Source organism: Thalia democratica, chromosome 1 (genome assembly GCF_965202585.1).
Source record: "Thalia democratica chromosome 1, ktThaDemo2.hap1.1, whole genome shotgun sequence".
NCBI classification, from domain to species: Eukaryota; Metazoa; Chordata; class Thaliacea; order Salpida; family Salpidae; genus Thalia; species Thalia democratica.
In genome coordinates, this window is record NC_139165.1 from 81,064,986 (window position 1) to 81,091,931 (window position 26,946).

A 26,946-nucleotide genomic window follows, 5' to 3' on the forward strand; every position below is an offset into this window, starting at 1 on the left:
CGTCAGAATAATTAAAATATTTAAATAACATACCCGTTTTAATCAGAACCTGAACAGAAGAAGAGAACGAAGAAAGGTCACATTGTGACGTAATAGTCATATTAACAAGATACTTCACACTCTTGCCACCGCGCATGCAAACACGAAAAGTTTCTTTTTGAATAACTTTTCTTTGCAGGTTGGAAAAATTGCAGAACAGCTTCCAGCAATTTTTCACGTTTAGTCTGGCTTTTTAGTTTTAAAGTTATTTGTTAAACATGTTTAAAAAACATTTGCATGCTGTAATAACTGAACATAGTTTTGCACGTACTTAATCTTAGTTTTTTGCAAGCTAATTTGAAAACAGTGTTTGAAAATAACAATTTATGCCTCACTTAGTGTTAAGACATTTTTTGTTCAAAATATAGAAGTGAGTTTTTACTAACAATATTTTAATAAAATAGACTGTCTAAGACTTAACATAATGTATTCATAAGAAATTTATTTTAAATTTTATCTCAATATTTTTTTATGAAACTAATCTGGTTTTTGAATAAAAATAAAATATACTGACTATAAAGTATAAACTCTTTTGAGTAACTGTAGCATTTTAAGGTTTATTTTAATTTTTATTTAACAGTTTTTTCCAAAAAAAAATTCATGCTTTTTTTTTAAACTATATTAAAGTTTAAATAATAAAATATAAATAATAAAATCTAAATAATAAAATATTAATATTTTTGTACTCTGTTAAACATTGTGTTTATTTTATTTTCTTTAATAGAGTAGATACTAGTTCTATTAGAGTAACATGTATAAGAGTTTTCTTTTTATTAATTGTAGCTGTATTCTTAACTTTTTGAGTAACAACAATGAAAAGGGACACTTCAACGTGGTTTTTGTCAATAAATCGATGCTCGTTTCTTGTGTATTTATCATTCCAATACGTTGCTTCACTAACGTTAGTTTTCATTTCATCTGTTAACTTAAAAGTTTTTATAAGCTTTTAACAGAATATCAAGCTTCAACACTTATCAACTAGTGTATGTTTTTTTTTACAGCTGTTACTTCAGGAAATACAATATTCAAAAATAACCTTCTTTCAAAAAACTATAACACTTTTTTTCTGATCTTTGTCACTTATATTTTCAAAAACAGTTTTTTTTTCTGGTCTTATATCATTCAAATTAAAAAAAAATATCTAAAAATAATATTGTTGTTTCAACCTCAGGTTCGAAGGTGACGTCACGAGCTTGAACGACGACAAGAACCACCCGTCCACCCCGCTCAAGGAGAAACTGGACTGCTTGCTGGACGACGTCGGCTACGACATCCGGCTGAGGCCGAACTTCGGAGGTGACGGCTGTTTGTATTTTAAAAAAGTGAAATTGTTTTTTTTAACAACTTACAAGCAGTGTTTGGAAATAACAAGTTGTACAGGACTGCAATTGTTTTTTTTTTTACTCTTTTTAGTTCACAAAACCTAAACAGTTTTTTTTTCATCGAAATCTATTTTTTTTATGTTTCTTTATCATTATTTGTTATTTTCTAACCAGGCGTAAATGCCTGATTATGCTTTAATCTTTTAAATTAAACCAGTTGGTAATAAAGAGTTTGATTATTCAATTATTAAGCCTCCAAGAAAAACTTTTGGTACTTTTTGAAAAGTTTAAAGTTTTTGTAAGAATGTTATTAAAGACTTTCAGCCATAAAAAAATTAAAAAGCTGAAAATGTTATTAATAATTCAAAAGCGGCTGTGTACATGTTGGATTAACTCGATGTGTAACAGTTGAACAATTCGGTTTTAAACTGAAATAAAAGATGAAGCTCTAATAAACATACAAATTAGCCAAACACTCAGGCATAACTTTTTCTTTATATAGCTACAAATCATTTCAGGTATAAAATAAAAAAAATTAAAGCAAAGTTATTGATTTTTTTTTATAAAATGAATAAAATGAATACTGTGCAACATCATACTATTTAACAGAAATAAATATTTGTTATCTATAACTCTATAAAAACCATTCTTTCGTCTTTACGTTATAAACCACCACTACTCGATGGCCGGTAAAAATACTTCACTTTACCCGATTAACATCCAATCGAATAGCGATTTAATGTCAATAATTCTCATCAAGGCTAAACTTTTTTGTGTGACCGAAAAGTTTTAAGCTGTCCGAACGCCGACTTGAACGGAGAACTGCTGCATTATATCGACTCTGCATGCGCCATTGTGAATAATAGATACATTTTTGCATCGAATTGAAACATCGCGCATGAATTAATTATCGCTTTAATGACCTGTCTCCATAACGACTTCTGTGCGCCAAAAAGTTTTTTCATTGTACCTTTTATGTTTTTCCTTTTGAGTTGGTGATTTATGGCCTTTGTTGCTTCATGCTTTATCATGTGTTTTAGTTTTTTTTTCAAAGGTGTTGGTAATGATTGTTTTAGTTCGCATGTACATGAGAAACTAGAGGTTAAAATCATAATAAGTAAAAGACGTTTTTTCATGAAATTGATTAATTTAAATTTTTACACTGAAAAATGTTGACAATGGCTTTTTGAGAAAACTTTTAATAGTTTTGTGTAAAAATATACACAACAAAATAAATAAACAGATATATTTTAATGCGTTTATAAACGGTGCAGTCGCGAAAAAAACTTTTAAAAAAGACTTTGCCTCTTTTTTGAATTTAGATAATTTTTTTTAAATTCAAATAGAGCTCATCTTTTTTAAACTTTAAACTGTTCATAACTTCTGTGTAAAAAAGCTTTAGGGTTAAACTTTTTTTATGCAAAAAATAAACACGTAAATAGATTTGTTTTAATGCGTTTATATACGGTATTGTCGTGAAAAGTTTTTCAGCATTTGTTTCTTTTTGGTATGGAAACAAATTTAAGTACATTTGCACGCATGCAAAGCCTCATTTGAAGGCAAAAGAACAAAAGGTCACGACACGCGTTATATTATCTGCTGAAAAAGTTTAAACAAGTTTGCAAACCGCAGAAAACATTCGTCGAAGCACTTTAAGCGCGCAACCCGCTTTATTCCAAGTTACACGCTCAAATATTGTAAAATCGATTCGTGACTCCACCTTTGCGCAGCCGAGAAAGTCAGCAAATTTACACTTTGAAATCACATTCCAAACTTTTTCCTTTACTTTAATGTCATAACTCTTATCGATTTTGCGAATTGATTCACCTCAGCCGCGACCTTCTAACACTGTGTAAAAAATAAAAAGCTATATAAAAAAGTGAAAAGTGTTTTTTTTCATCCAAGATGTGTTTTTATTCTGCCAAGTTGCTTTTTAATGAAGGCATTTGGCTGAACTCGGCTTTTGCGGTTTTGTTACGTCTGCAACTTAAATTTGTACTTTCGATGCAGACTGAAGTTTTAAAACAAAATTTGCTCACAGTCATTTTTATAGTTTTATATTCTTTAAGTACTTGAAGTAGAAAATAAATTTTTATAATTTTTTAAAGTATATAACATAACGAACAAAATCATAAAAGCATCTGAACTATTTTTGTGGTTAGAATATTTGTTTAAAATTTATATATTTCAATTTAATATATATAAATAAATATATATATATAAACTAACCGTATTGTTTTTGCTTTAATTCTGATTAAATTCCTGGAAAACTTTATTTCAAAAAAAGCTTGTGTTTATAGGCGAACCAGTGATAGTTGGTGTCAGAATCAGGGTGATTTCAATTGACAGGGTATCTGAGGTTGACATGGTGAGATTTGTTTAGTCGAATGAAAACACGTCAAGTTTTAATTTATCAAAATAGTTTCGTATTTCCGTCACAAATAATTCATGATTTTGTTTCGAAAAAAGCATTTTGTGTTTTAAAAAACTTTGTTTACTATTTTGTTTCTTAAAAAGTAAGAAAAAAAAAAATAAATGTTTTATTATTTAAGTAGCTTTAAATTTATTAAGCTGACAATATAAAATAATTAAATTTAAAATAAATTCTATAAAAGTTATACTGCTAAAGTTACCTACAAAAAAACTTTTTCAATTATAATTCTAGGACTACACTTTGACATTTGACTTGCAACAATCTTGGAAAGATGACAGATTGGTGATAGGTAAAGGAAAGATCGGTAAAGATAAGTACGGAAACGACAACACGAATGTTACATTGGACGGTAGAACTATCAACCAAATATGGGTAAGTTGATAACATTAGTATTTTAATAGTTCAACTATTTGAAGTAGCTCTTTTAATTGGTTTAGTCATAAAAAATAAGTTTAACGTTATCTCAATGAAACATTTTTAGTTGTTAACGAATTTTGGTTTAATCAAATAATATTTTGTACTTTTGTTATAAAAAAGATCTGTAAGAATTAAAACTGTTCTTAACTGGTATCTTAATATATTATGTTTTAAGTGTTGCCGGAGTACAATAAGCCTTATAAAACTAAGCAATTTTTTCTAATAATCCTAGTTATGTTTCTTTATTAAATTTAATAATAATTTTAATACTAATATATGTTTAAAAACATTTTGATTAGTTTATAGTTTATTATAACTGTCTTGGACAAGACGTTAAACTGTATCTAAGTGGCTTAAAAATTGTTAACCTAAAGGTTTTTTATTAATTGAAGCACTTTATTTTTTCTTTTTAACAAATATGAGTGTTCCAGTAACTAAATTTAAAAAAGTATTAGTTGAACTTTTATAATAATTAATAAAAATTAAGTAAATTAAACGTTTTGCTTTTTATTTTTTGTTCTAAAACTCTAAATTGTTTCGAAGAATTTCACTTGTTAAACATATTTTTTAGTAACAATATTTTATATAATATTAATAACTGTTCTATCAGTTTTAAAAATTATTAAGAAACAAACTTAAACTATCTTAAAGTGTTATTAATGTGACAGATATAGTTATAAACAATTACTTTATAAAGTATGATGTTTTTTTTTTAATTTGACTACCGTAATTGTTTTTTTAACTCTAAATTTTACTGATTGTTTGCTTAAGTATTTCGATGTTGTTTCAAAATATAAGGTGTATATTGGATAATTTGTGCCTAAAACCTATTATTTGGAGTTATTTTGAACAAAAATATTTTTCTAACGTTATGATGTTATGACACTAATAAACTTATTTTCACATTTATTTTTCATTTAAAAAAAGTTAATGTATAAAAAATAAAATAAAAAACTCTTTAAAAGAAGGTTATTTATCGTTAACTGTTTTAAAAGTTAATTAAAAATGTCTCTTACTTTAAAAACTTAAATATGCATTTTAATCTGTACTGAAATTAGAATACATGCGTCAATAAAGTTTGTAAACTCAAACAATTTAAAAACCGCAGGTGCCTGACACCTATTTTCTGAATGATAAGAAATCTTACATTCACACTGTCACCAAGAAAAACAGAAGGCTCATTATGAGGGATGATGGTACCATCTTCTACGGAATGCGGTCAGTTTTAATTTGCATTAAAATACGTATCCATATAGAATTTGATTTTGTATTAAATGTTTAAAGTATATTAAAGTAAACTAAAAAACAACTATTGCTTTAAGAAACGTATAATTATCTATAAAAAATTTCCTTTATAAGTAAAATTTTTCCAATGGTTGTTTTTTGATACAATAATTCAGTGCTAAGTATGCTAAGTGATACAATCAAGATATTTAAGCAATTTATTAGCATATATCAAAACTTTTTCCATTAATATAAGCAAAAATATGTATTTCTATACTTATTAATTTTCTTTTTGTTAACATTAGTTAGTTAGTAGCTTGTATTCCCTTTGTTATTTATATCAAATAGGTATTAGTTTGTAATACACTATCAAAATATAACAATAATTCTTTTAACTGTAAACTTTTTGAAACGTAAGGTAATAATTTTTTTTAACTTTGAATACTTTCCCTTTTTTCTCTTTTATATTGTCCAATTAATCAATAGTAGTTTGCATCAATACATTTTTATTAATAAATTAAACTTCATGTGGTAGAGAATGAAATGTAGAACCTAATAATTAGTTTATTTAAAGCGCATTAAAATGAAAACTTATCTTAAAGTTATAGTTTTCGTAATATTGCTATTAAGTTATAGAAGGTTGTTGTCAATTAATTATTAACATATTTGTTAAAACCAAAACATATAACATTAACATATTTTTTAAAGTTATTTTAAAATTATCATAATGTTCTATTAATATGGAAGTTCACCTAACTCAAAAAAGTAAAAACTGAAATTTAAAAAAAAGTTATAAAAAAAGTACAACTTTTAAATTTAAGTTTAAAAACGTGAAATAATTCTGAAAACATTTAAACAAGATTTTACATTATGTAAACATGTAAAACATTATTGAACTTGAGGTAAGTAACAGACTTACAAAACAGTAATTGAATTTGACAAAGCAAATAAAAATCTGTTTTACTTGTAGTTACTTACGCTTTTTAGTATTATTTTACATTGCATATTAAATATAACTTTGTTTTATGAGGAATACTGCAATTTCTTTTTGCCAATAAAGTTAAAAGTTTGATCTTAGTAGCATTTATTTGTATAACAAAATTGATTTTATAAATCAAAATATTTTTAAATGAATTTTCAAATCGTTATGCTTAACAAAGTTAAAATTGTTTTAAAGTTTTCTTCAACAAATTAACATTTTTTAAGTTTAACGAGCATAAAAACAGTAGATTAGTTAACTTACTTAGAATAAACTTTGTTATGACTTAGTAAATAATTGTTTTCCAACAAAAAATTACATAAAAACAAATGCTTTTTTAAAGTTTTTAAAGATATTCTTAAAAAAAACATCTACAACATAAAAATAATAAAAATTAGTTTGATTAAAATATGTTATTGGTCATCTGTTAAACCGTCACTTTAAATATGGTTAAATTCTAATGAAATAGTAACAAGTATTAGTAAAACAACCGAAAGCAGATCTAGTTGTATGATAAAAATCGATAAATTTTGTCCAAAACGAGAATACTACGCTACGCATCAGCTTTGCTTGACCTGCTACTAAGCAACGAGTTTTAATTGCTAAGCAACCACTCACTACTCGATTCGAATCTCAAAGTTACATTAGTTTGAGTGGACATTTAAAAATTTGCATCAAGTAGTTGAATCGCCAAGTTAAACTAATGCTTGAAACGGTTTTAGAATGATTAATAAAGCTTGCGTTGCTTATAAACTTTTTTTTAAACGTTACTTCTATATATTGTAACATATGATATAAGTATGATTTTTATTTAAGTACTCAAAAATATGCTTAAGCTGAAAAATTTGTGCTGCAGTATAAACATATTTGATAAACCAGTTCAGTTGTTAAAAACAGTTCACACAATTTAAACTGTTTACTGAAGAAAGCGTGTTACCTGACTTGTTATTATTGTAAAGCGAAGGTCTTTAAATAGATAATAAAAACATTAAAAGTACTTATTTATACAATAGAAAAGCACTTATTAATCGACTTTAAGATCCTAAAATATAATATCAAATAAAAATTTTTAATCGTTAAGATACTTTTTTATTTCAAAAAGTAATTCAGAGCCGTACTTGTAAAATCAAATAAGCTTGTGTTTTTTATCTTCTTAACAGAAAACTAAAACACTAAACACGTTTATCACACATAATAAACAAAGCATGCTAAGATAATAATTCATTTAAAAAACGATTAAGTGTGTCATTTCTATCTAACTCAAAGGGATACTTATAATAATGAATATTATTAAACAAACAGAGTTACAACCGATCTGGCTTGCCAAATGAATTTAAAAAGGTACCCAATGGACACCCAAAATTGTAGCCTTGAAATTGAAAGCTGTAAGTTAAATTACTTCAGTAACAAAAAAAAATTTATTAATTTTAGAGAATTTTTTTTTAATTTTGTTTAGATCATTGAAATTAAAAATTTAAAAAATTAAGATTTTATTAAATGAGCAATTAGAAAAATTATTCCTATTGTAAATTCTTATGTATATTTTAACTAAAGTGTTTAAATGCGTATTATAAAAATAAGTTCTGTACATCTACTATGTTGCTTTAACTAGGCACAATATATACTTGGTTTTTAAATTGATTTATAAACTTTTTAGACAAGTTTAAACAAAAATAAGCACAACACTTACATTAAAAAGTGATATAAGTTATTTTATCGGATATATAGTCTGATTAAATCTAACGATTTGATATTAATTATGCATCACTAAGTTTGACAAAAAGGTGTCATTTATTTAATTTTGTGATTTAATAAAAGGAACTTTAATTAAATTATAGAAGCTATAGACAAATCTTATTAAAACTTAGGGGTAATATAGCACCCTTGCCTCTAAGACTAGACGCTTGTCGATATAACGTGAAACAAGATATTAATAGAATTTTTCACAAAAACTAAACCATGGCAACTATGCAACAGACGGGTACACTACCGACGACATCCAATTCGACATCGACGAAGTCGCCTCGGTCACGGGGGTGGATACCCTGAAGTTTCCGCAGTTCACAGTGGTCGACCACAACCTGCTCATCCGATACATAAAGTTCGCTACGGGTGCGTTTTAATTGACATTCTTGGTGGTGTTGCTACTAGCTTTAGTTGCAACGGTTTAGGGATGGGTGAGTTTTACAGGATCGTCGTACTGATACTTAAGACTATTATTACTGCTGTTAAATCTGGAGGTTTCTAGGTTAACTGGCAGCGACGAGGCATCATAGTAAAAGTTATCTTGAATACACAATAGTGTAATCAGTCGTTTTTCAGTCTCTACATAACTGTATAGTATATATTAATCTAAATTATAATAAGTTTAATTTACTAGGGTTGTTATAGTTGCTGGTCAGCTGCTGTTCGGATTTTTTTATATAACTATATTTCTGTGAGCGAGAACAATATTATAGCAGTAGTACACAACAAAAATTTAAATCTCTAACTACAACTAATTTTTCTAAAATCCTTAAAACTAAACCCTTACTTCTAACCCGCTTTACCCAAAATTATAATAAATAATACTTTTGTGTAATTAAAAAAAATTCAAGTTTATTTAACTAACAAAAAATAGCCGATCAAAGTTGACCAGTATCACTACAGCTGACAATAAAACTCCTTCGCAGCTTCTACAACTTCATCAAGCGTCACGCCTGGTTAACTGCGTAAAATGCGCTTAAACGTTTCATTATTTACTTTGAATAATAATTTTCAGGTCATTTGTTCACAAGTCTAAATCAAACTATTGTTGACCATTATCTTCTTAAACTATACTTATTTAAACTGATACTAGATGAAATATAACGTAAATGTACTGATAACCTTAGAAATTTATATAAGTAGTTTAAATCTTTTTTTTAATTAAAAGTAACTATAGATGGTTGTAAATGATTTTTCTTGTGTATATTTGACATAAGATTATTTTTAGCAAAGTTTAGTTTCTTACTCAACTTGTTGTATAAAAACTTTAGCTTGTAAAAAGCAAAGCCTTTTATTTAACCATAAAAATTTCAAAATGCTGAAAACAAAGTTATAATTTAGTAAAAAAAAGAAAATTTATGTTGTAATCTCTGAAAACAAATTTAACAATTACTTTACTTTATTTAATTTAAATTGACAGTAATAACAACATAATATCTAGATGGTATTGTACTTTTTTTGACTTAAGCCTTTTTATAATAAATTTATAATTACAAAATAAAAATTTCATGAAGCATTATTTTTTTGCAAAGTACAAGCATTTATCAACAACAAAAATAATACATAAAATAATAAATTGCTAAAGGAAGTACATTAACGTCACTTTAATTAATGTACATGAATCTTTGTTGACATGGTTGGTAGTTTAAAAATAATCAATAAATTATTGAGCTTTTAAAAACTATCTTTCAACTCTAACGTCAAATGACTAATTTACGTATACCTTAATTTACGTAAAATTTAATTTACAACAACTTATTTATAATACTTTATCGACTGTAATAAAACACTGTTAAAGTATTTAACTACAGAGTTAAGTTTGGATGTAATCAATTAGAATTAAAAAAATGCATCTAAATTTAAAAGTCTAATATAGGAAATCTAATTGAAAACTATAATGTACTTATTGACTTTTATTTAAACTTTTAATCCTTTATAAAATTATTTGATATGGTTATTCGACTATAAAACCACCATAGATTTTACTTTAGCGCTTTTTAATCATTTTATATAACTAGTATTCCATTAGTGGAAATATCACAAGAAATAAATTTAATGCTTGCACTTTTGAAGTGAATTATTCATTGAAATAATATTTTCACCTCTTAAAATTACTTTATATAGCTACAAAAAAATTTTTTTTCTCAAATTTTATTGATTTTATAATTATCAACCATCAAAACAAATAAAGTCTCTCGGGTATGAAGCTACTCAGTAGTTCTTCTCTAGTTTTATTCCAATTTAAAGTAAGAATGCCTTATCTTTACACTTCTACTTTAGGTTAATTTTTAAAATAATTCCTTATAAAAATTACGCAAAGTCTTCTTTTACTTACATCTTGATATATATCTTTAAAACTTAATTTTATTTAAAAAGAAATTTATTTATTACTAAACAAAATTTGTTCACTATTAATACGAGCATGTTTGTACTTGGAATAGAAAGTTAATACTATCTAAACAATATTTTGTTTTAAATCACGCGATTTGTTTGGCATAGAGCAAATCTGTTGTGTACAAGCTTACTTTCTTGAATTAAAATAATATGCTAAACCTTTTTATCTTTTATAACAAACATAGTAGTATAAAACCGTTTTTGAAAATAAATGTATATTCTCCGTTTTAACACTCTTGCTAGCTATTGTAGTAATACAAAGATCTGATACTACTTACTTTTATTTATATATGTTTAAAATGTATCGTAAGTTTGTTTTTGAACATTGTTGTTTTTCAACTTCAAAAAAAAATCAATATTCAAGTAGTTCAAAATGATTCTATGCTTTAGTTTGTTATAAAGTAATTAATTTTTCAACATTTTTTTTTACAAATTTAGTAACATAATAAAATGTTTTACGGACTTACTGTAAAAACAAAAAGCTTTTACTTCAATTAAGTACTTAAACATTTACTAAAACTAGAATGATAAAGCGGGCAAATATTAAAATAGTACTGTTTTTAAACTATATTTATGATTAGTACATGAATGTACTACAGTTACTATATTGATAAACAACAGTGTTTTAAATATAACTAACATTTATGTAGTTATACTTTTAAACTTAGTTTTCATAAAAAAATTAAAATATTTATTTTGTATTTATTTCAATATAAGTTGTACTAAGTGTCAAATTGTTACAAAAGACAAAAATTTCACTGTATGTAAAAAAGTCTATACCAACTTACAAAAAGGTAATGTAAAAGTACTAATAATACTAAAAAGTTATACTTAAAAACTTCACGTTTAATTAAAAGATATGCTGCTTGATAAATCAAAATTAAGCTCACAGGCATTTATCAAAAAATATAACAAACATGCAACAGCTGTAATAAAACTAACAAACATAGTTAACACATGTATACAATTTTAACAAGTTCTTACCAAAGGGTGTCTTTAACAAATGTTCTTATTTTTATTCTGACAAATGTGACAAACTTATTTAACTGCTTCATAACAAACCACATAACTTCATTATCGTTTTAATAATCCATAGTCGCAACCTCAGTTTTTTATTGTATGAAAAGTATAATTATAAATATATAATTCATAAATAAACAACTAAAAATTAATCAATTCAAACAGGTTCGTACCACAGGGTGTCGCTGTCGTTTTCACTGAAGCGGAACTTGGGTTTCTTCTTGCTGCAAACGTACGTTCCGTGCGCCCTCATCACAGTACTCAGCTGGGTGTCCTTCTGGATCGACTTCCAAGCCACCGCCGCCAGAATCGCTCTCGGTTCGTTTATGTACTTTTTTTTGATTTAAAAGGTTTTTTGCTAAGTTGTGTTTTTGACTTTTTTTTTTTGCTTGAGCTGGAAAAAGTTGAACGGGTAGGTATTTTAAAAGAAAGCTTTTTTTTTTCATCTTTTAGATCTGGTGTTTTGTTTAGTAAGGGTAAAGTTTGAACATGTTGAAATTGTTTGATATAAATAAATCAGGGTGAGATTTAAGTGGGCAGTTTAAGTGGTTTATAAATTTGTGAACTTTAGTGCACTGTTAAGTGATAGACTATAGATTTTATAGTTAAACCAGTGACTGTTCATTATGCGTTAAAAATAAATAAAAATTTTTTGTTACTTTCAGAGTAAAAGGTATAATTTACTACAAAACGACACGTATAACTTAAAAAATAAGGTGTACACAAAAAAACACCACCACAATATTATACTCAGTATTTTTTTCGAGCAAGCAAATAAAGATAATATACAAAAAAAAAAAACTTTCATTTTTCACAGGCATAACCACGGTGCTCACCATAACCACCATCAGCACCAACGTGCGCCAGTCCCTGCCCAAGATCCCCGACATCAAGGCGATCGACGTGTACCTGATCATCTGCTTCGTGTTCATATTCATGGGCCTCGTGGAGTACACCGCCGTCAACTTCTTCCACCAGAGGAACATCGCCCGCGCCGCCGAGAAGAAGCTCATAAAGTCACTCAAGCTGGTCATCAAAGTGAGGATGTTTTGTATTTTTTAGCAGATCCTTAACTAGATTGGTGGATATAGTTATTTTGAGAATAGATATATGCTAAAGCTATTTTAAAGATGGGAAAATAAGTTTAAATTAAACATAAGAGACTAAATAATTTTTTTAGAAGTACTTTTACTCATTACTGCTGTTTTGATTATTTTTAGCTATTTGTTCTAGTAAATTTTAATGCTTTAAATACGTACTTAATAATTGTATTCTTAATTAAAAAATGATAACAGGCAGTATCTTCCATTTATATTTTTCGTTATACCATCTGTAGTAAAAAAAAAATTTAAGTTCAACATGACAAAATAAAACTTTACAAAACCTTTAACAAATGTTCAAAAATTTTCAGAGCGAGCGAAACGCGAAGAAGCAGAACTACACGACGAGGTTCAGGGAGGAGGAGCAGGGGGAGGTGCTGATCAAGGAGGTGAACGGAGGAAGCGGCTGGAGGGAAGGTGAGAGGAGGGGCAACCGGAGAAGCGGAAATAAGAAGGTTGGGACTTTTATTCTTAAAAGAAATTACAAAATGTTTAGCAGATAGTTTACTTCTAACGGGTCGTTTAAGCTATCAATGATCTATTACAAACATTTTTTTTAACAAAAATCAAAAAACATTATGGAATATTTTTTTTACTACTTTATTTTTTTAGTTAAAATCTTTAATAACTCTGTAGATATCAATGAAAATACTTTGAAATATTAAGTATACAGCTAAGCTTACAGGTAATTGTCAATATAGCATGGAGTAACATTTAATAAGTATTTTGAAAATAGTTAAGTGTTTACATCTTTTATCAGAAGCTAATGAGTAGTTTGAAAACAGTACTGTTCGAAAAAACTAACAATATTTAAAAAAAGTATTTTTTGTGTAACTAGCTAACTTAATTAAATACAACTAAAGATTTTAAATTTCAAATAATATTCTAGACTAGTTATAATACTGTTCTTGTTTTTAGGTTGCAAAACCTACACTTTATTTATTCAAAAAAAAAAACAGTTAAAAGTAATCAATACTTCACAACCCATTACCATAAGCAATATAATTAAAAAAACCATAAATATTAAAAAAAATTCCTACGTTCCAATCAATATCTAGTTACCTTAAGTTTTTTTTTATTATTATTATATAAGCTTTACCATCTGTTAAACATATAAAGTGTACATTTGACTCACAAAATTAATCCTTAACCTAATAGACATAAAGACAAAATATTAGAAACATTTTTTATTTTTTAACCTCAATTTCCTTACTACCACACTCTTACTTCTTATGTTTAGCTTTAAAAACATTAATATTAATCTTACTGTATCCTAAAACTTATACTTTATCTAAAACCCGTCCTTTAAAAGTTTTTTTTTTATTGTTTACAACTTCTGATAAAACAGCATATGTTTATACAGTCGGATCGAAGCAGACCGAAGCTTAATGGAGGCGAAATAATAGCAGGAGTCAACAGGCAACCGAAGACTGTCAAGTGGAGAGTCATGAAGTTTCTATCGTCGTTCAAAATCGCCCAAACTGTTGACATTGCGTCGATCGACCGTTATTCGAGGTTCGTTTAAATATAAAGTTAAATAAGTTTTACATTTTTTTGATTTATAGGCTAAAAAAAATGTAAGAGCTTAAATTTTGTACATTTATTTTTTTTATGAATTTTGAAGTATTTAGCTAATGAAAGTTAAAATCAAACTGTAATTTTGTTGTATAAAATAGTATTTACGTAGTAATTTATCAATTTACTTAAACAATAAATTCTCAAACTTTATGAAAATTGGGCTTAAACTTTAATACTTAGTTTTGACAGAAAAATTGATAATTTAATGTCCATAAACAATCTTCGAGTCAATAAACTATATTTTAAGAAAAAAAAGATTCTACATTGAGATACATTACTTTAAGTAATAGGCTAACACTTTTTTAATGTACTCAGTTTTGAGACAAGCTAAAATCAATAAGGATTTATAAATTAAAGCTTTCAGTAGAAACTACAGTTTTACTTTTTTTTTTGTTTAAATAATTTGTTACAGGTTTCTCTTTCCGCTATCATTTTTTGTGTTCAACTGCTACTACTGGACGTATTACAAGTTTTTCTGAATAAGAAACACCTAAATTTATGAAAAGATTTATGAAAAAAAGAGTATTGGCGAAATATATGTGAGACGAAAAGTTAGAAGCCCAAAGAAACTTTGTGATTTTGTTTGCTGTAGTTTTTAAGAATAAAGCTTATTTATAACTTAACTAATTCTTATTTATTATAAAGTAAATATTTTTAAACAACGTCTTTAATTCAATTAAAATAAAGTATATGATTTTTGTGTACGAAAATAAGTATTATGAGTCATTTATAGAATTTTTAAGTACTTATAGTTAAGAAAAATAAAATGTATATTTTACTCAAAAGCTTAAATTAAAAATTTTATTAAACAAATCTACATCAAATAAATTTATACGATTAAAATGCGTCAATAAACGTTGGATAAATCATATTCCTTTTTTTTATAAAAAATTCAAACTCAATAATTTAAGGTAACTAAGTACTTTTTTTAATATCTATAAAACTTATAAATCAATAACAACAATAAATATACATTAGTTTTCTATTTTTATTCGTTTGCCTTTAAACTTTTTTTGATTTAGAAAAAAAGTCAAGTACTTTAACTTTACATCTCGATAACATCTAAGCTTTTCATTTTAATCAAGTTCTTTATTTACAAATTTAAACAAGCCGATTTTTTTAATAAATTAACACAATAGTTAATATTGTATATTTACTTTGTGAAACACAAGTTATTAAAATTGTACGAAGCTTTAACTTCTTAAATTTATGTAAAAAAAGTAAAGTTTCGGTTAAAAGTGATTAAGAATTTATTTTGCTGTTTTTTATATTATTTGCTGGCAGGTTTTTTATGAATTGTCTTTTTAAACTGTTTTAAACTAGTTAAAAGATCAAATCAACATTGTAAAGGAGTTCGTCTGCATTTGTAACTATTAATATTAAATTTACTTAAACAGATAATTTTAAATATCCATTAGCTATGGTTTAAAGAAAATTAATACGTGATTTATCTGTATGAAAAAATATATAATAAAAGCCATAGATCAGTCCGGCCAAATGCGGTTCTAAAAGCAAAACTCCGGAAATCAATTTTTACCTACAAACTATAGTAAAAGCTTGCTTTGTCAATTACGCTAAAGTAAATGTTTAGCAAATTTTTTCATAAAAATTTGGCAACTCTTCGCAGCAGAGAATACTTACCACAGTTTGATTCGATAGACTGATAGATGCGTAGTTTTGGCGCATAACGTGCAAAACAATTAAAAGTTTTACAACTTATGAAATTTAGCATTTAAAATGTCTCGTAATAGAACAACAAAGTCCTGATCAGGGCCCACCACATCAACGACCTCTAGAGCTTGTCAAAGCTTGGCTACAAACCGATAGATATTTGCAGAAGGTCCAGCAGCAATTAGCAAATCTACAACCGCAACAAATCCACAAATGCAGCAAGTAGTGCAAATAATGAACCAAGTTGTGAATGACACAGGCTATGGAAACTATGTCAGTACAGGCCTGTCACCACAAAGAATTAGCAGATTTAAACATTTCTACGCAGACGAATCAATGGTCGGAGAAAGGTGCATCATTTGTCTTGGCAATTTAAAGATCAGAATGGAAATGGTCCGTCTGGACTGTCATGTCAACCACTTTTTCTGTCAATCCTGTACGGACAAGTGGACAAGTGGTCTATGTGCAAGCACCCTTTTTTGTTTAAAAGGCAGATAATGTTGTTGCACTTCTAATTTTGTATCTAATACAATCTAAAACAGTTTATGAGAAAGTAGTTACAGTAGTATAAATCTCAAAGTTAGTACTATACCTGATAAGTCAGTAGAGCTAACTAACAATCGTATAGTTTAACTTTTAACTAGCCAAGTTTTTGTCACTGTTTATTATAAATACGTAAACTGGTAAATATTTTATATAATAGATATAATTTTTATAATTAAGACCTTAATGTATTGTATATATCAGTATTTAAATTATAATAGGTCAATGAAAGTTGGTGCCGTTAAAACTTATGTTGCCTTCCGTGCTGTAGTAAGTTGAAATGAACTAAAAGTTATCACAATCAGTGCTGCTGAATCAAACAACAAACTAATAGTTTTCAATCATGCTTGTGTAGACCAATAACTAAGAAATATTTCATAGTTACAAACAACTTAATTTATTTTTAAAAGGCGTGATTGGTAGAATCGACAAAAAAAAACTTAGTAATAGTTATATAAAGCGCTCAGATGAACGTAATTTTAGTTGATCACTAAGTAAAAACTTCTGATGGAGCTAAAATTAAAAGTTTTGATTAAAGTATAATATAACTTTATGGCTAATTTATTTGAGAAAAAAAAAGAATCTCTTGAAAAAATGTGTCTAAGTCAGACTTAGAAAAAAAAACTGCGCCATGTATTACAAATATAAAAATTAAATATTTATAAATATTATAATACATATATAAATTATCTTTTTATTTTCATTTATAAAATTTAAGTTCGGTTAACGTATAGTTCACTTCCTTTAAGTTATTAAAAGTTATGCAATAGTTTATTTATCTATTCGAATGTAAAATTGTTTTTACTGTTCAATTAAAATTATTAGATAAAATAAAAATAACACTTTTAGCAGAAAATACTGATAAAATTAAACGTAAAAATATTTCAGCGTATTACATTTTTACTTTTTTTAAAGAGGTTTCAACCTTTCAAGTATTCAAATGTTTGCTTTAAGTATTGTTTATCTCCTTTTATAAGTTGATTTAAAATTATATCTATTTTTTATTCCTATCTTACTAAACAAGTTTTTAAGTACATTTTTATACACTACAAAATTTAGTTAATTTTCGTTTAGTTTCTTTTTTTTCATTTCGTTTAACTGATTGTTTTATAACTAAAGATTAAAATTTTTAAATGTTAAAAATTTAAATATGTTAGCTCGTAATAAATTTTATAAGAATGTGGTGTACGACTCGATAACCGAAAGGAAAGGTTCCTTTGTACACCAGGTCCTTGGACCAAACGTTTTGCGCGCTTTTTTTATCGTTCAATAAACAATACTAATATATGTATTAAATATGTTATAACTTTATCTACTTTAAAACTTGTTAAAATGACTACAATCGGGTATTTTGAAATAACTAAAGGATTTCGTAAGCAAAGTTCTAAGTTACCGACATCCTTTTATAAAGTAAAATTTCAATTCATTACAAATTAAAAATTTTTGTGGATATTTTTGCAATGACTTTCAAAAAGTTCTACGTTTTAATAATAATAATTATTTTTTTTGAATAAAAAACAAAACTAGTTTAAATTTTACACGCTAAATACCTGACAACTAAATAGAAAGCATACAACTTATTTCATGTTTTTCTGCTACTGAATGTAAATGATATAAAATTATAAAAGCTTGAATTTAAAAAGGGCTTGCTTTGAACATAGTTATAACAAAACTTATGTTTAGACTTGATTTTAGCGTTAATCAACCTGATGGTAGAATAATCTGTTTTTTGCTATCGTTTAAATCAAGTTTTTAACTAGTAAAACGTTTATATAAACGTCAAAGTGCTCTCTCAAGTTAAACACGATAATTTTAAGTAGTAATTCTTTATGATACTTTTTTTTTTTTATGTATAATTGACTTTATAAGTGTCTACCACTATTGAACAGTATAATATTTTTGTTTAATTTCAGTCAGTTAGGACTTTCTAAACCGTCTGCTAAAGTTAATGGTCTTGAATAAAATTCATGATACAGAATAAATTCAAAATTGTAGAGGTTTCAGGCAGTTCAATTGAAAAAAATTAAACATACCTGTAAACATTCTGCCTCATTTTTTTGAATAACTTAATTTTTTAATTGATAGAATTATACTTTCAAACTCATTTCACTCTTATCAATGTTTGTAGACTTGTTTTAAGACTTTAAGTAAAGAAAAAGATGTTTATTGATTACGTTGATCATAATTGTCTTGATATTAAAAACTGAGAAGCTATATTTTAATCTTTTTTATTCAATTGCTATGAAGTAGTTTTTTATTTTTGTCTAGCTTCTACCTTGAAAACAACAAAATTTTAGTTCTTCTTGATTATAACCAAATTGATGGACATGATATAGAAAATTCAAGAAGTTTATATTATTTTAAAAAGCATGGTTTTTTGCTGACCAAGCAACTAAATTAGCATAAACAAAATTAAGTCAGTTCCTGTGTTGAATTGGGAGGGCATATGAAAATTAAAATTTAAAACAACTTTTCAATACCAGTACAAAACTAATCCGAAAAAATCATACTTTTACAGTCTATCTCGCAATTTTAATGATCATAATAAAGTTTTACGGCAAACTACGTCATAAAAAAACGCTCGAATTTGCATATTTTAAAAACAAAAAAAAATATTTTGAAACAAAATGCTACAAAAACAAAAAAAAACAAGTTCTCAATTGAACAAAAAACTTTTTCAAATAATCCGCTAAAATGTCAGATTACGATTATTCGGGAGACTACGGCGGAAAGGCGAAGAAAGGGCTTTCGCCTCTGATGATTGGCGGGATTATCGCTGCGGTGGTGCTGATTGGCGGAGGAGCTGCGGCCGGTCTGATGCTGTCTGGCGGTTCCGAAGCAGGTGCAAGTAACGGGACCAGAGTCGCGGGATCAAGTAGGGACAAACTATTTTATTTTTTGAAAAAAGTGTTATATTATTTTTATAGGCTTAGGTCTTTGTTTTTTAGCTTGTATTGTAAGTGTGAACTTTAAAAAGCAAGTTATAATCTAGTTGATGATGCTTTTTTGTAAGTACAGCTTTTATCTAAAAGTTTAAGTAAGTAAAATAAATAGTTGAAATAAGTTAGTTTACATAGTCTTGTTGCAAATATTTTAATTATTGCTAACATATGACTAAATCATAATTTCATAGAATAGGAAATATTGTCATTTAAAGGCGATTTAGGCTTTTATGGGATATAAATTTTTGGTGCAAAAAAGTAAATGTATTTTAAAAGAGGTAAAATAAGGAGTAAATTAACTGGTTAAGGGCCGATTTCTGATAAAGGAGAATTCTTTTGAATTTTTGCGAAGTGGGCGATTATGAAAATATGTTTTCAAAATTCTCGTTTAGTCTAGCAACTTAATTCTTAAAAATAATAATTCTTTGTTTTGTAAAACCAGCCCTTTATCATTTTAACTATTTTTCTATTTTCAGACTAAGTTATGTTACTTTTATTTACTGTAAGTACTTTTTAATGGCAATGTAGCTTCTTTTTTTTTTATCGATGCGTTTTTGTCAGTATGATTTTGTTGTGATCTAAGTTTAAATAACCTAAGCTCTATTTGGAACTAATTAAAATTAAAATGGTTATATGTTTTATTTTATTTTTCAATTACTTTTGTTAGCCTTCCATTGATGTTATGCCTATTCATTTAGAAATAAAATTTTAACTTTTTGCTTATACAAGAACGTTGAAGTTGCTTTGTTCTTTACTACCTTGCAAAGTGTTATAAAACTATATCAATAAAATAGTTTCACATTTAGAGTTCATTATTTCACTGTGATTCATGCATTATGCAATAATCACAAATTAATAAACTCTATAAAGCAAGACTGACAAGGTCATATATACTATTATTAAGTAGTATTAAATGTTAATAATGAGTAGTTATTAGATTCTAATGATACCTGAATTGTACTAACAAAACAAAACTGAAACATGAACAAAAAATTAAATTAAATTGATTTGTCAAATTAAAAAATATGCCATTAAAATTAATAATAATTGAATAATAATTATAGAAGTATTATTTAAATTATTATAAGAGTCAGATAAAAGTAATGAAAATTGTTGTTATATATGGCGTACAATAAAAGTACGACTAAGATAAAATTTCAAGCATAAATATAACAAACTTAAAATGTTTTTGTATTGATTTAATTATATAGGTGAATAAAAATGTTTATTTATAAAACACATTAACTTTTTTTTAACTATAAATGTATATTTTTTTTAGCTCGAACACCATGCGACCCGAAAGGCGACGATTGGTGAGAATTTTTTATTTATTAATGAGTGAAATAAAATTTTAACATTAATTTCTAAAGTCGCGTTTGTAATAAATCTAACAAGTTGTTTAAAGCTAGAAAAATTTTGTTGTGGTTTGTTTCCCACCACAAAGGTTTTTGTTGACAGACAAAATTATTTCATGAAAAATGACACTTTTGTTCGCACCAACTTTTTTAATTTTTCACTTTTTTCACGCACTTTTTTTTCATTAAATGTTCCGGATCAATAATAGTTTAGTGGTTTTAATAATTCATAATCAAAATAATTACTTTCTCCTTTTTAATGTAACATACTTCAACTGAAACTTTATTTAACTTAGATGGATTTTAAAGTGAACAAGACACCACTTTTTTTAAAGCTATTTTAACATTTATAATACGGGAAAAATAAACATTTTTTTATATTTAGAAGCAAAGCTATGACATATTTATTTTAATGTAGCTAGCCGCTCAAAAACGGACGCTTTTATGTTTATCCAAACCGGTTTTACATATTTTTCTAAACAGTTGCATTCGAACCCCGGATGGGAACATTGACTTGAGAAGGAGTCCGATTGAAACAGTGCCCAGATTCAAACTTAATGCGGATGGTTATTTGTTTGTAATAGTTTTTAAAAACTTCTAGATATGGTTGGTACAGGTTGTTTATTTTACGATGACAACTTTCTACTAATTATTTTGTTTGTGTTTTCATTATCAAAAGTTTACGATATTCTAAAGTCACTTATTTATAGTTCTTACATTGTCTATAATTAAAATAGAACTTGATTTTTTATTATAATTGTTTTTATTGCGTATTATTATCAAAAATTTGTTGTTTAAATTTTTTAGATTCAACCGCTGTTTTAAGTAGGTAGCATTTTTAGTTTGTACACATATTTTTTCATAGTATTTTTTTTTTTCTACCTTAGTTGAGCTAACAAAATAAAATTGAAAATTGAAATAACGGAAGAAAAATTAAAAAACACTTTAACATTAAAAAAAACTGTCGTCTGTCACTACATTTTCAGTTAATTGCAACATTTATTAATTCTTTTTTTTACCAACAGACAGCGTATATTACTATGACCCCTGTTACGTGTTTCCTCTCAACAAATTCCCAAACAGCTTCAACCCCAAAGACGTCATAGTTTGTTTTTTTGTTTGTTTGTATACATTATTTATTTTTCTATAAATTTCTACTGGCATTTTTTCTTAACATATATTTATTAAAGCCCTAACGTAGTCATAGTTTGTTTCCTGTTTACTGTGTTTCATAATAATATTTTGCCTAGGCTGAATTAGTTTAGAAAATATTATTTGATAAAGTTATTTTCATTAAAGGTTATCAGTTAGAACTCCAAAAAACGTAATTTTCAGTTTTTTTTTCGTACATTTTTTAAACAGTGCTAGCTTTAGCAAAAAGAATAAGTGTGTTTGAAAACTAAGTAGATTTTAAAATATATTTTTTTTGTTTACTCAATTTTCAAATACTGCTGCAGTTTTAGTGTTTTAAGAAGAATTTTACTTGTGACTATACCTATGTGTATACTTTTTATTCTTTAGTTTTTAGAATTATAATTTTACGTAGTAAAAATAGTTATGAAATGCAAATATATATTAGCAGATTTTAAAAAATTAGAAAACAAAAGCATTTAAACTCTTATAATCTTATAGACTATGCTTTTAGTTTGGTTACTTAAAGTATGAATTTATACAGTTCAATAAAAAGGATGAAAAAGTTTGATTAAATGTTTCAAACAATTTAGTTAGTACCCGTGAACTAAAAAGAATATTTAAATGATTAATCAAATAAATAAAAAAAATAAAGATAAAACTAAGCCCATTAAACTTTTACTTGGAAATTAACTTATAAGATAAGTAAACAAAAGTATACATTAGTATTAAGACTTAACTTTGGTTTCAAACAGTTAAGTTTGAATGCCACTGGTAACAAATCAATAAAGTGGTATAAAAAACTGAGCGTCCATCTTAAACAGATACGAAACAGAAAAACATAACATTGGTAACACAAAGTAAAAAATTCTAAAAATAAACAAAAGTAATTTTGTCAACAGTTACTCTTAATCACCACTAGTGGTGAAAATTAAATGGTAAAATAAGTGAGCAGAAACTTACTTGTTTGACCATGAAAAATTGCCGAGCAAGCAAAATATTCGGAACTTTTTAACTTATCAGAGTAACTTTTTTTTTTCACAAACAGGTTTCGGTGGCGGCCAGAGACGGTAAGAGGCCGCTGGGGAGGAAGGCCATCAGGAAAATAGAAATCCACAAAAAGTACGGTCTGGTGCTGATGTACGATGGGTATGATAGGGAGCAGGGGTTCAAACTGAAGCACACTGCCAACATCAGGTGTTTACTACAACTAAAAAGAACAAATTTATCTAACATTAATTATCTAATTAAATTAAATAATTACACACCTCCAGCGTAAGGTCGCTTGGCAAATATTTTTTAGTTTAACAATATCAATTTTGAACCATTGTACTTTGTATTATGTACTTCAACTTTTTTTTTCACAAACGGTCTAAACCGCTGTTGTTGACATTACGAATATTGTATGTTTTCATGTATTCACAATTTACGTCAGAATTGTGTGCAACGACAAGTTGAAGGAAGACAAGTTTGAGAGGTACAGCGCGATGGATCGGGAGTTTTTGAACGTGGAGTGGACCAGGGTAAGCTCTCATAGTATATTTATTTGCTAATGTATATATTGACACCTTAATTTTGGTGCACGACTATTCAAATTCGGACAACTTAAATTCCGACAATTCAAATTCTTAATAAAATATTGAAACGACTAAAAATAAAAAAGTAATGTATATTTGTCTGAAATAAAAACTTCATATTTAAATCATATTAATTTCTACAGGCCATTTTTCTTTTTGAAAAACATTAAATAAATTTTGAGATATGGCTTATATAAAGTAAAAAACATAGTTATTTTTATAAATTTTGAAATACTTTGAAAAATATTTTGGATTTTGAAAAAAGAGTGGCTTTAGATAATATTAAGATCTACATATATATTTTTTATTTTTTTCAAATTTAAACTACTTATTGAGATATAGTCATTTTAATATTTTTTTTAAGAATTTGAATTGTCGGAGTTTGAGTTGTCCGAATTTGAGAAGTCATGTAACCCTTAATTTATTGAATATAATCTATAATGGTATTATGTAGCAACTAATTTTTACAAATCTTTGTACTTGTGGTTATAATAAGGTTTCAATTGAACTAAAGACTTGCTGAAGAACGCGTACTAAACGCAGAAAAAGCTGTTCCAAGCAAAAGTTTGTTTTTTGTATTTTAGTTCTATGTATATATATATATATAGTTAACTTACTACTTAAATGTTTTTTTTTTGTCGCCCTTGTTTTTGTTGCATTTTTCAAAAATTTTTCAGATGTTAATTTTTGCAGATGTGAGGGTTAGGAATCAATGTTGATAAAGTTTGTGCTTCTAATGTGTTGTGAATAGTATACAGTTACCTCTCTCGATTCTACGCGCACTTTGTCCACGAGAAAAGTGTGTAACTATACGAAAAAACGTAATTAAACAAGATTGCAAATATGCCTACTAAATTGGCTGTTTTCTTATAATGCATTTGATTAAATGTAGCTTTGTGATTTTCTCACTTATTTTTACAAAAGTATTTTTCATTAAAGTTGAGGATAAATGTGAAAACTTTTTTAGTACAAAACTGTTAATGTGTATACAACGTATTTTTATCTACTTTGTTCCTTGATCATTTATTATTAAATTTAGCTAGCATAGCAAAGATATTTCTCTAACACAATGCAAGAAAAATTTAACTTAAGGAGGGAAAATAAAAATTAGCTAAAAGTAAGAGGTTTATGCTAAAAATGTCGTGTAGAATTGAAGATTTTAATTGACTCCTTGTGAAATTTCTCTCTTACTTTATATTTTAAAATATTTACTTTCACTCTTAAAACTTCAATTTTCTTAAATCACACAAAAAACTAAATACATTGTTAGTCATATACGTACAATAGATTTACAAATTTAAATATTTTTCAAACTACTATTTTTTGAGAATTCTAAAACGCGTGACTTAATGAGAATGCGTAACCAAATGAGTGCGTAAATTTGCAAGAGGTGACTATACATAAAAAAACTACTCTTTATTGAAATTCTACTTCTGTGCACATCGATTCTGTTTAGATTATAAGCAGAATGTGTTTAATTATTTTTGTATCTCTGCTTCAAAACTAGTTACTCAATTTTCATGTGCTTTTACCAAATCCAGCTTTGTAAAATTCAATAATGGTTTGCTTGTTAATTGAGCTGTTTTTGGTACATGATATTCCAAAATGAGTACTTTTTTAACCCTTTTCACATTGATCGGTTCAAACTTTTTTTATAGAGAACATAAAAGTTATAGAGCTAATTCTTTTTTTTACAGAATTTCAAACTTGAAGGTCCTTGTGTTTGCCCGAATGCAGACTGCCCAAGCGTTCCTGAACCAAAAAGTTACTACTGAAACGAAACATGATTGTTTGTAATAAAAATGAACACAAACAACTGCTTAAGTTTAATAAGTTATGTTTAATAACTAAGTATAAAAACAAAACGTCAACGTGTGAAAAAAATAAACGTTAAAAGCTTATTACCAATTGAAAAAAAAAGCTATGTCGGGAAACTACTGTAAAATTAAAAGCTATAAGCAAACTTTAGAAAGCCGCCATTCAAACAAAGTCTGTTATAAAAGTTAAAAAAAAACAAATAATAAAACATTTAGTATGTTCTTACAGTAAACTACCATACAAGGTAAGTGCATTTTCAAATACGAGTGGAATTTTTTTTAGACTTTTAGTAAGCGAACGGAAACATTGCTTAAAATGATTAAAGAAATTACAATGCAGTTATTTTTTTGATAACAGAAACTCATTGTAGGTTCGTTTTTTTTTAACTCTTACGCACAGAAGTGACTAGTATGGTTTCTTTACTACTTTTATAAAATAACTAAATTCTTTTTATACTGACAAACTTTCTCATTTAAACTCTTTATAAGTTTTGCTTTTAAACTAAAAAATAGTTATATGTTTTTATTAGTTAGCTGCATAAAATATTTTATTATCACACTATTTTAATTTAAATATTCTGTAGAAGTTGAACATTAAGTTAGTTTTTAGACTATCATTTCTTACAATACTGAACCCTAAAAATTTTTTAAGTCTTAAAAAGTTATTTATCAAATTTTTACACTTTATAGTTTACTGTTATATGTTAAACAAATAACCAGTTTTCTTCTACAAAATAGTAGTTTAATAGTTTTCGTTAAAAACCACATGTGTTAAAGTTAAGGTGAGCTTACTTTTTAAAATTTTAACTACTTTTTATAGCACTGAATAAATTAAGAAGTAGTAAAATAAATCACTTTATTTTTTTTAACCCCATGTTTATATTATATTAGTGGAAGAATAAAATATTTTTTTGCAAGAAAACTTTTTAATTTTTTTAGTCTTTAGGAAGTTTTAAATTTTTTAAAATGTTTGTTTTGCTTAATGTTTAATAATAAAATAATTGTTAATACATACATGTAGTTAGTATAAGAACTTAAAGATTATCATATCTAAGCTTAACTAAACAACCTAAATAGTGGTAGAAAACTTTATGGTTTATACAAAAGAAAATAATTTACAAATTTACAAATTAAGTTACATTTTTCATTAAAAGTTTAATTGTTCCAAACAACAAAGTTAAAAAAAATGTATATATAATTTCACCAACTTATTGTTCGTTACACTAAAATTGTTATTAAATTAAGTTATAATAGCTTAACATAGTAACGACTGTTGTTTGGCATAAATTGTTTGAACTTAATTTAAAACTATCTTATTCTTAATAAACCAAACATTTAATTAGAAAATAAAAAAATTGTTGTTTATAAACTGACGTTCGTAAGATTAAATCCCAAAAAATCTATTTGATTTTTAACTAAACACTAGTTTTTTTAGACATATAGAATAGAAATAAATCATTTATTGATGGTTCAAATAAAATTTAAAACATTGAAAGGTATAATAAGATGACAACAAATTTTCAAATATTCTAAATAAACTTCCTGCCACGATATTTTATACAATTATTACTTTACTTCATTCTTCAATATAAATAGTTTCAAAAAACTTTAAAGGTTGATTTAGTTATTCAAGCTAACTAAGACAATATATAATTTT

At 26.4% G+C, this 26,946-nt stretch overlaps 1 protein-coding gene across 1 annotated transcript; it reads left to right on the forward strand.

Annotated features, from left to right (window-relative positions):
- Nucleotides 1–851: 851 nt before the first annotated feature.
- On the forward strand, nt 852–16,422 carry LOC145840164 (gamma-aminobutyric acid receptor subunit beta-1-like). The gene is made up of 12 exons (XM_082947319.1): nt 852–940; nt 1,211–1,335; nt 3,662–3,729; nt 4,027–4,167; nt 5,321–5,430; nt 7,718–7,800; nt 8,393–8,527; nt 11,741–11,893; nt 12,393–12,613; nt 12,987–13,130; nt 14,039–14,180; nt 16,091–16,422. Exons 1-12 carry the CDS (start codon nt 852–854, stop codon nt 16,420–16,422), a joined length of 1,743 nt encoding a protein of 580 aa, XP_082803445.1.
- Nucleotides 16,423–26,946: the final 10,524 nt, after the last annotated feature.